Genomic DNA, 10,981 nt, shown 5'->3' on the forward strand with positions numbered 1-10,981 from the left:
ATATATATATATATATATATATATATATATATATATATATATATAATGAAAATGATGTCTTATAAAAGTTTAATTGGAATTTTTTTTTTTTTTTTTTTTTTTTTTTTCTGTTCTTTCATGTTTCTTGATTTGTTGGTCTGTGATTTTGTGCTGCTTTTGATCTTGAATTGCTTTTATTGTATCATATGATGATTGTTCTGATCTAGGTTTCGTTTTTCTGTTCTTCATTTTCTCATATTCTTGAGCCAAGAGATTGTTTGTTTACTTTTGCTGAATTTAGAACGATCTTCCTTTTCATTGAGCTTTGAAACTACTTATTGAATTGCTCTGTTCTGCCAAATGAGACCTTGTTCCTTGCTTTGATATTGTTCAAACATGCTTTGCTTGCTTTTTCTTAATGTTTTTCCTGTTATATGAATTGTATTGAACTATTTTGGCCTTTGGAATTGTGAAGCTAAAGTATATATTCTGTCTTTGTCTGTCTTTTCCTTGTTACTCTGCTCAAAAGCATTATGATTGCGGACTGATCTGAACTTTTACCTTTAATCCCATGGTTAGAGTCATTGTTCTTTGAATTGAACTTCAACTCATTCTATAGGATTAGCTTTGAAATATTTGGTGGATGTATGCGTGGCCATTTAGCTTGTCACTTGTGGAAAAGAAGCTTAGAGGTCATATGTTAACTTTTGTCGAAGCCTACAGTTAGTTAGCAGATATTGTCTTATATTGAACCTAGCATGTTTCGAGCTTCACCTCCAGGTCTTTTAAAACGCCTCTATTAAGAGAGGTTTCCACACTCTTATAAGGAATGTTTTGTTCCCTTTTTCAACTGATGTGGGATCTCACAATCCACCCTCCTTAGGGGCCTCGGGCTTCCCTCAAGGTTTTTAAAACGCGTCTACCAAGTAAAGGTTTCTACACCCTTGTAATGAATGCTTTGTTCTCCTCTCCACCCAATATGGGATCTCACAATCCACCCCCTTTAGGGCCTCGAGCTTTCCCTCAAGGTTTTTAAAACACCTCTACTAAGGAGAGGTTTCCACACCCTTATAAGGAATATTTCGTTCCCTTCTTCAACCAATGTGGGATCTCACAATCCACCCTCCTTAAGGGCCTCGGGTTTCACCACAAGGTTTTTAAAACGCGTCTACTAGGGACTGGTTTCCACATGCTTACGAGGAATGTTTTGTTCCCATCTCAAACCGACGTGAGATTTCCCACTTTTCCATTTTTTGTTTTTTAGTTTTGATAAACATATCTGTATGGTAATTATTCCTTGTTTGTCAGTTCTCAATGTTTCAATCTTGAAAAACAAAAGAAAATGAATTTCTTGTTTTCTGCAACAAATCGAAGCAATTATCAAGAGAAAACATCAAACTATGAGAATGTCACGAAATTTTGCCTAATTTGATTATCATTGACCACCACTGATGTAAACCTTGTTTTGTTGATATAATCAATGGAAGTTTTTTATTATATAGATAGGTTGTTGCTAGAAGCACCAATCTTTTCTTGTTTGCTTTGTTCTCACATGTGCGTGAGAAACCCGAGCAGATATCATTGTACTAAATTCAGGTTATATCAGAATAATCCTTAGGTTTATGTTCTGTTTCGTTACTGGTTATAAAACTCCGGGACGATGTAATGTTCGTTGAATATATTTGCATAACTAGCTATATAATTATAAGTAACAACCCAAGCCCACGGCTCCTCAAGGTTTTGAAACGCGTCTGGTAGGAAAAGCTTTCCATAGCCTTATAAAGAATGCATCGTTTCCCTCTCCAACCGATATGGGATCTCACAAGTGCCTCTAGGTGTGTCAGTGAGGACGCTGGGCCCTTAAGGAGGGAGGATTGTGAGATCCCACGTCGGTTGGAGAGGGGAACAATGCATTTCTTACAAGGCTGTGGAAACCTCTCTCTACCAGACTCGTTTTAAAACCTCGAGGAGAAGCCTGAAAGGGAAAGCCCAAAGAGGACAATATTTGATAGCATTAGATTTTGGCTATACATTATACGATGTAACACTTCCAGCTAAAATTAATGTTGTTCCACTTGTCATTTTAAGGATTTACAACAACAACAGCGATACGAACGGGAAGCTGCCCTCAGCGAGATCGAACACAACCGCAAGATGCTACTTGACAAGCTCAAGGAGTACAAAGGGGAGCATTTGGATGTGATAAATGAAGCTTCTGCCTTTGCTGGGGAGGCAGTAAAGAACAACCATGACTTCATGCTTCCTCCATACCCAAGCCGTCTTCCATTCCCTCTCCACCTAAACAATGGCCATTTATTACCATCCTTGTCTGCTCGCAAAGCTGCCCATAATGGGGTAGCCTTAAGCTACATGAAAAATGACATGGAAAGGGAGTCAAGCGAGTCGTTGACGACCAGCAAACAAGCAAGCATGAGAAACTCAAGGAGGAACGGGTTCGGTTCACTCGTAGCTGCAGCAGCCAAGGCAGTGTTCACCATTGTTGGTGTTGTGTCCATAATGAGCATGTCTGGTTTCGGGCCACGAATCGTAGTAAAAAGAGCTACTACTCATTTGAAGAAATCCAGTGCGATCGAACAGCCATCGACAGAAGACGAGAGACCGAGAACTCGGTGCCCGCCGGGGAAAATCCTGGTTGTGGAAGACGGTGAGGAGAGGTGTTTGGTGAAAGAGAGAATTGAAGTTCCATTTTCTTCTGCTGTGGTAAAACCAGATGTGAACTATGGATGTGGTTAATTTTCAATAAGGTAGAATGCTAATCCTTTTATGATAGGGGTCTGGTTTGGAATTTAATAGAAGTTGGAGGGCTGTAAATTAAATTCCCAATAAAAGATTGAGATGTAAAGTTGATAAAAATTGACTGAAATTGAAAATTTAAAAAGCCCAAGGACTGAAGTGAAAGAAATTCGAGAGAAATCAATATTTTAAGGAGTGGTTACATCTACTAAGATGCAAATTAATATTATAAAAATTAATAGGCACGTGAGGCTGACGATAATGGACAAAAACATATAATATTTGCTAGCGGAGCTTGAATTGTTACAAATGATATCAGAGTCAGACATTGAGCGATGTGTCAGTTGCTATGAGTTATTACAAATGATATCAGAGCCAGACATTGAGTGATGTGGTGTGTTATCCTAGAGGAGATGAATTGTGATATCCGTCAAATTAAATAATTAATTAATTAATTGCCCAACAACTCCCTAGTTTGACTATTGAGTCCAATCCAAAACAAATTTTTAATTAAAAAACAAGCCCAAATAAAATACTAAATGAGAATTAACCAAACCCAATTAAAAACCTACAAATTTGGCAGTGTTGGTAGACAACTCCCTGTAGCTTTGTATTTTATTCAAAGAAGCAAAAAGCAAATTCCCATGGCCTTTCATTTCTACGAAGAGCTAAAAACTTTGATCCATAAACTAAACCCATTTGGATTAATGCATAAATAGAGTGACCAAAACATGACTTTGCTCATAAGAACACAGACATGGGCACATGTGGTGGTGAAGGAAGGGTCTTCACTGAACAACAAGAGGCCCTTGTGGTCAAGTCATGGGGTGTCATGAAGAAGAATGCTGCTGATTTGGCCCTCAAACTCTTCCTCAAGTAAGATACTCGTTCTTCGTTCTTCGTTTAAAGGGTTTGTATCAATGCACTAGAGTTGACTGTTCTCTTTCTTTCTTTTTTTTTTTTTAATTGTTGTTGGATCTTAGGATATTTGAAATTGCACCGTCGGTTAAAAACCTGTTCTCGTTTTTGAGAGACTCGAAAGTTCCGTTGGAGCAAAACACGAAGTTGAAGCCTCATGCGTTGAGTGTCTTCACTATGGTGAGTTTATGAACAAAAATTGACGTCTAGTGAATCGTGTTTGATTTGAATCTTGAACTTTTTGGTTAATTTTGTAGACTTGTGAGTCAGCCGTTCAGCTTCGAAAAGGTGGGATAGCGGCAGCTAAAGAAATCACTTTGAAGAGGCTAGGTGCCTCGCACCTCAAGTACGGTGTTGTCGATGAACATTTTGAGGTGATCCCATATTCTATTTCGATCTCTAAATTTAAACTTTATTGTTATTTGGTTCGAACGAGAGCCTAATGATGATTTTTTTGGTTGATAGGTGTTGAAGTATGCACTTTTGGAGACCATAAAGGAAGGAATTCCAGAGATGTGGAGTGTGGAGATGAAAGGTGCATGGGCTGAGGCTTTTGATCAGTTGGTTTCTGCCATTAAAGCTGAAATGAAGCCTTCTTCCACCTCTTAAACCTTACCCTTTTATGTCTCAATTTTCACCATGTTTAAATAACGTCTTGTACGGTAGATTTAAATTCAAACGTGCTCGATCGAGTTGAATTATGATTTAAGAATCAATTCCATTCTATTCGGGTTCAGGTTTAGTGGGCAAAGGACCGAATTGATGACTTCCAACTAAATATTCACAAGTCACAACGTATCATTAACATCTGTTATAAATATAAAAAAATCATAAGCATATCGATTGACCTTAATTAGGTATCATTTTGCTTATACATATAAAATGACGAAAATATCCTTCATAGAAATACATCGTCAAAAAAACATTTTTAAAATGGGATATTACTCCTTATATGTTATAAATATAAATTAAATAATTGAAGCATAACGTTCGATTGGGTCAATGATTTCACATACCAAAAGACAACATGGTAGTTGGATCGTTAGTTATAACGTGTAATATATAGTTAAAATCTGCCTAAAAAAATCTAATTTTATTTATTTAAATAACTTAGATCATACGATATATAAAATGAATAGATAAGACCCGAGCAATAATTGATGAAGTTTTTCCGTACTACTTTTGAAGCAGTTAATGAAACAATAATGCAATATCACATATTGTTTGGTCTTATAATGTTTTATTTTATGTTTTTTATAAAAAAAAAAAGAATATAAAAAAATATAATGTTTTTCAATAATTTATTTTAATCCATGTCGAATTAAATTATTTACATAAATTTCAAATTAATTTTCAATCAACCCTTTACTTTTTTTTTTAATTTTATTTTATTGGATTTATATCCAATTATTTTATTAGAAAAATATCTTAAATACCATTTTTGTTTATATTAATTTTACTTATTTTATTGTATTTTGATATTTCATTATTAGATGAAAATAGTTCATTAATAAAAACATATAACAAAATATTATTAATGTAAATATAATATTAATAATTTTTAATAAATAAATAAATAAATATATTTATAAATTCGAGTGTGCTTGTTTCTCCTCTCTTTCCCGTTGCAACGTTACAGAACAAACTCAGTCATCTCCTCAACTTCAGCTTTCGCCATAGACGCGACTTTTAGATACAATGTCGCCTCGGTTCTTCTTCCAAGTGGCGCTAAAGACATTTCGCCGGATTCTCAGTACGACGTCCCTGGTGCTCTGATGCGGTACCCTACGGCGGCCGGCGCCGCTTTCATGGACGGATACGCCTTCTTGGAGCTGGTGAGGGCTACATTTGCTTTGGCAGCCAAAGCACACAAGATTGTGAGAGAAATCGGCAGATCGGATTTAGCAAGCGGGATTAGAAAGTAAATTTCCCCCAATTCGAGCTCTCTGTCGCTGGAAATTTGTGGAACGATTGAATTGATCTTCATAGATTCTGAACTACAGAGGAAACAATTAGGGTTTTGATTGAGAATGTGGCTGGCCTTGACTGGGTGCCTCAATTCTTGTAGCCTGCCATCTATATGAATGATTTTCGCTGTGAAATGCCAGGTCGTGAGGCTAGGGCTTGAGTGCTGTGATGAGGCACAAACCCCCATGGTTTTTGTTTTTCTGAAGAAATGGAATTGTCGGATGGAGGAGATTGGAACGTAGTGAATCATTCCATATATTTATATACAAGGAAGACAGAGAAGATTAGCAGGGCATGTGAATGATGGGGCCATGATAAGACCGTATAAAAACGGCGGAAAATGCACTGAATATGAGGTATGATCCTTTTCCCTTTTGAAGTTTCCTTGTTGCTCCAGCTAGATACCATTACTGTGGAGAAGCTGGGCCATCACTGACATTTTATCTACAAGGAGAAAGAGAGAGAGAGGGAGGGAGGCCCCATTCTGGACCAACCGACTGCTCAACGTGTATCTCACTCATTGACAATGACAACAATTGGTAACTTTCCATCCCAACTGAGTATTAACCTTTTGGATCTCAGTATCAGGATTTTGACAATGCTTATATATACTGTGCTAATATTCAATCAGGGAAAAGATGAGAATTCTTCTTTTGGCCTTTTTTCTTGTGTGTATCTACATATCATCGCCTTTAGTTAAAACAAAAATCTTTTGCAATCATAGTGTTTGTGAGATCCCACATCGGATGGGGAGGAGAACGAATTGTTTTTTATAAGGGTGTGGAACTTCTCCCTAGCGTAGCGTTTAAAAACCTTGACGGGAAGCTCGAAAGGGAAAACTTAAAGAGGATAATATCTGTTAGCGGTGGGCTTGGATTGTTACAAATGGTATAAGAGCCAGACACTAGGTGATGTGCCAGTGAGGAAGTTGAACCCCGAAGGGGGGTGGATTAGGGTCCCAATCAATTAGAGAGGGGAACGAGTGCCAGCGAGGACGTTAGGCGCCGAAGGGGGTGGATTGTGAGATCCCACATCGATTGGAGAGGAGAACGAATCATTCCTTTATAAGGGTGTGGAAACCTCTCCCTAGCAGACGCGTTTAAAAACTTTGAAGGGAAGCCCGAAAGGGAAAGCTCAAAGAGGACAATATCGGCTAGCGGTGTGATTGGTCTTTTACAGTGTTATCTTGTTTAATTGAATTGGGAAGCTTTATTGTTTTAGATCTCAGGAGGGGTGATCTCAACCTGGCCCCGAGGGTGTTTCTTCTTTGATTCATTAATGAAATTGTCTCTCATCTGGAAATAAAGAAGGACAATGCTTATAGTTCATGGATTTGAATTATGGTGCCACAGAAGGGTGACTGTCGTGTGTCATGTTTGGTTATAAGATTAAGAAGATGGGCGAATGGAGACTGAAAATTGTACCAACCAAATTTCTTCTTGGACTGCAACGAAGAATGAGTCGGGCCTCGTGCTGTGTCATAACATTTCCTTGCAGTACTGAATTATACTATTCAGATTCTGTCTCATGAAGTATTTGCTATCATTTCTCTACGGCACTCAAAAGATTCTGAGTATGTAGTAAAATGGATCAATGGGGTCTAAATTTCTTAGTTTCAAAGTCAGTATTGATCAGGTAGGGCAGATTTTAAAGCAACTTTTACAAGGATCTGGACCAAAAAAAAGTGTTCATTCATCATCTTACAGGAAAAATCTCAAAGCTATACTGTGTAGGCAATCCAAAGAAGACCCAAACATTGTCAATTAACAGGTAGACTTTTGGCCCTTCTTTATAGATATGATGTACGCCCAACTCTTTTTTCTTTCTTTCATATTCATTGTTCCCTTTTAAGACGTTCCTTTCACACTTGGCAAAACCCTTTTTATTATTGACACTATTGTCATTTCTTTGTTGAATGCCTCTGTTCTGGAATATTGCCTTTTCCTTGTCACTCTCTCTCTCCATTCTCATTCTATCTCTTTCTTTGTTGAATGCATCTCTGTTCTGGAATATTGTCTCTTTTTCTCATAAACCAACCCATTAAGACCCCATATTGAAAATAGAAGTGTCCAGCATTTCCTTAAGAACTTGAGGACGGCCCAGAATCAAAATTGTTCCAAACCAGGATATTATGTATTGGGCTGTTTCAGTATAGGACTCATCATATCAATGCTAGTTTCTAAGTTTATATAAATTTGAATAGGATAAATTTTAAGGAAAGGTCTTGATAAAATGAATAGTGAAGGCATATTTACAAATGTGTGTGTGTGTGTATGTCGGTACATACATTATTACTCTGCTTTTTGTATTTATATGCTTTAAGTTTTGGAAATATTTTCGAGCATGACTGTAACAGCCCAAGCCTACCGCTAGTAGATATTGTCCACTTTGGCCCATTACGTATCATTGTCAATTTCACGGTTTTAAAATGCGTTTGTTAAGGAGAGGTTTCCGTACCCTTATAAGGAATGGCTTCGTTCCCCTTTCCAAACGATGGGATCTCACAATCCATCCCTTTGGGGTCCAAACACCGCTCTGTGTTTGGCTTTGATACCATTTGTAAAATAGCCCAAGCCCACCGTAAACAGATATTGTCTGCTTTGGCCTGTTACGTAACGTCATTAGCCTTACGGTTTCAAAACGCGTCTACTAGGGAGAGGTTTCCACACCCTTATAAGTAATGTTTCATTCCCCTCTCCAACCGACGTGGGATCTCATAATGACAGGGATGAACGACTAATTGACCCGTCATTGTGTTTCAGTAGTAGGCATAATCAAATGTTGTAGATTATGAAGACAGACTTCTTTGATATTTAGATATTCATGCTCCATGAGCTTGTAACAGTTTTGTTTTTGCTTAGTTTAAAAAGATATTTATATATTAAAGTGTCCCTTGATTTACGTTTGTGTGTTCATATTCAAATATCATTTTGAATGTCTTAGAACAATTTATATTTTAGATGAATCTTTAAGACAAGGTTGAACTAGAAGATTGGATGGACCTCTCTTCCATATTATTATTTATTCTTAACCTAAAGATGAGAGGTTCAGGACTAAAGATGGAGAATCTGCAGGCTTGTGGCGTTTCTTTTCTTTTCTCTCTCTTCTTCATCTTCTTTTTTTGGTACACTTCCTTTTTAGATTATATTATGTGAATTCGTTGGAAATTCAGTTCTTGAAAGAAAAATTACTATTTCTTTTTCTTTTGGCCAGAGAAATAGTTAACATGTTAGGCTTTTGGAGTTTTAGCTACACCTAAATGAAATCATGAGATTCATGATGGTCTGATATCATTCAAACAAGTCCATACTAAACAAGCCTGATCCTAATACTATCCTAACTGACTTGATATCACTGATCATCATGCTGCCGATATTAGGGCCCCGATGACCCCCGCAATCAGAGCCGTTGGATCTCCCAGCACTGCGGATATAACAGTTTGGACGGCCATACCAGCCATCTCACAACAACTCTTCATCTTGCCCTTACTCTTGTTATGATGAGTCTGAAGAGTATTCTTAAGACTAGGAATTCTTGTCTGCAATTTGGTAGATTTCCCACGTCCAAAGTACAATTCATGCCAGCTCTCCTCAAGCATTTCTTTCACACAAGCTACATGTAGATTGTACTTCTTACAAGAAGATCTGTAACACCAGCTTCTTCCCTTCCGTCCGCACCTATGGCACGATGAACTCACTTTCTTGTAAAGGTAGAGCTTGATTTCACCGTCACTGAGTGCCATTGGGAGCTTGGCACAGCACGGGTGAAGATCAAAACCACAAGTTTTGCAGTGGTAAATGAAGCCAGTGACATCCTTCTCACAGGCATTGCAGTATCGAGAAATGTTGCCGGGCGGGTGAGACATGAACTGGAAGGAGCACCTGGTGTAGAAAGGGTGCGAGATAGAGGGGGAAGGGATAGCACAATGCACGTGGAGGTCGAAGTCACAGACCGTGCATTTGTAGCTGGAGCCTATACCAACCTCCTTGCAGCCATCACACTTGAATGGAGACTCTGAGTACTCAAACTTGAGCTTGTGTTGTGGGTGGCTGAAGTGAGAGATCTCATTATACTTCATCTTCAATTCTGGCTCCTGCTAAAGTAAAGCAACGAGGATCATATATATACTCAATGAAAAGCTTCAAGGTAACTTTCTTTGACTCCTTTACATGCTTTTTTCTGTCAGACCAAATAATTTAGATCTTCCTTCAAGCTCTGAGGATGGTAGAGAAGATAAGAAGATTGGCTTTTAGGCTTAAAAAAGAGTGGTTTAGAGTATTATTGGCATTGTGTTTGGCTTGAAAATGAAGCAAAAAGTGGGGAATTGTATGCTTTGAGGTGGTGGTAAATTATAAGCATTGGAAGGGAACTAATCCCAAATGTGAAGAAGGCACCATCATTGATACCTACAAAGCATATTAGGTCATACCCACCAAAGGAATATGTACGTATTATTTCCAACTAAAACTTATAGATTTTGATGTATCTATTCTTTTCTGATACATATTGAGCATTGCAGCCTTGAGAGTATTGATTAGCCATAGTTTATACCTTAATGTTAAACAACGACCATTTTGGAATTGGGTCGAATACTTTCGTTATAATAAGTTAGCTGATTCTGTCTCTTGGTTTGTAATTTCATTTGTTTCATTTTTAGTTGGTATATCAGTCTAGTCTAACACGTTCTATATCTGTGAGATTCCACACCGGTTGGAGAGAGGAACGAGTGTCAGCGAGGACACTGGGCTCTGAATGAGAGTGAATTGTGAGATCTCACATCAGTTGGGGAGGAGAACGAAATATTCTTTATGATTGTGTGGAAACCTCTCCCTAGCAGACGTGTTTTAAAAACCTTGAAGAAAAGTATGAAAGGGAAAGCCCAAAGAGGACAATATCTCATAGCGGTGGGCTTAGACGGTTACAATATCGTTTGATGATAATGTAAATTTGATATTACATCTTATAGTTGATATATATGATATTACACATGAGCCTAAGACGATAACTATATTGACTCATCCATTCTTGACTCCAAAGATCCTCAGCCGTATGGCATGCGATTCTATGAGAGAATCTTGAACTAACAAGTCGAGTTTGCAACACTTCTCAATGAGTCTGATGGTTGCTTCTCTTAATTGTTTTCTCTAACGTTCGATCTTTTAGCACTTTATATTCATCTTCACTTCATCAAATTGTTTACCCACTTCAACTCGAGCAATCCTCATTATGTTGTAAGCTCTATTATTCATATATATTGCATCATGGTCGACTATGACTATGACAATAAACTAACAATATAAATGGTTTTACTTTGCAGGGTAGGTAAAGTAAGCTTTTTTTTTTTTTTTTTTTTTTTTTTTTA

The 10,981-nt window shown here is 37.6% G+C and overlaps 3 protein-coding genes across 3 annotated transcripts in view; 1 reads left to right on the forward strand and 2 right to left on the reverse strand.

The window, feature by feature from the left end:
* LOC111484002 (plastid division protein PDV2-like) overlaps positions 1 to 4,402 on the forward strand; it is a 5,330-nt gene extending 928 nt beyond the window's left edge. The window contains exons 2-6 of the mRNA XM_023130416.1: positions 2,068 to 2,730; positions 3,464 to 3,609; positions 3,717 to 3,831; positions 3,909 to 4,025; positions 4,117 to 4,402. Of these exons, the coding sequence (XP_022986184.1) occupies positions 2,068 to 2,730; positions 3,464 to 3,609; positions 3,717 to 3,831; positions 3,909 to 4,025; positions 4,117 to 4,260 (1,185 nt within the window). The 3' untranslated portion in view covers positions 4,261 to 4,402. The remainder of the gene's footprint in view (positions 1 to 2,067; positions 2,731 to 3,463; positions 3,610 to 3,716; positions 3,832 to 3,908; positions 4,026 to 4,116) is intronic.
* Positions 4,403 to 5,401: 999 nt separating this feature from the next.
* LOC111484003 lies at positions 5,402 to 5,806 on the reverse strand. Its single transcript, XM_023130417.1, has one exon. It carries the CDS (start codon positions 5,804 to 5,806, stop codon positions 5,402 to 5,404), a length of 405 nt encoding a protein of 134 aa, XP_022986185.1.
* Positions 5,807 to 8,595: 2,789 nt separating this feature from the next.
* Positions 8,596 to 9,862, reverse strand: LOC111484293. Its single transcript, XM_023130835.1, has one exon. It carries the CDS (start codon positions 9,695 to 9,697, stop codon positions 8,981 to 8,983), a length of 717 nt encoding a protein of 238 aa, XP_022986603.1. The 5' UTR covers positions 9,698 to 9,862; the 3' UTR covers positions 8,596 to 8,980.
* Between the last annotated feature and the right edge of the window lie 1,119 nt (positions 9,863 to 10,981).

The sequence above is a fragment of the Cucurbita maxima genome, unplaced genomic scaffold (assembly GCF_002738345.1).
Source record: "Cucurbita maxima cultivar Rimu unplaced genomic scaffold, Cmax_1.0 Cma_Scf00009, whole genome shotgun sequence".
In the NCBI taxonomy this organism is placed as follows: Eukaryota; Viridiplantae; Streptophyta; class Magnoliopsida; order Cucurbitales; family Cucurbitaceae; genus Cucurbita; species Cucurbita maxima.

Coding starts and splice junctions, on each gene's coding strand:
- LOC111484293 (XM_023130835.1), bottom strand. CDS start 9,697: ATGAAGTATAATGAGATCTCTCACTTCAGCCACCCACAACACAAGCTC.
- LOC111484003 (XM_023130417.1), bottom strand. CDS start 5,806: ATGGGGGTTTGTGCCTCATCACAGCACTCAAGCCCTAGCCTCACGACC.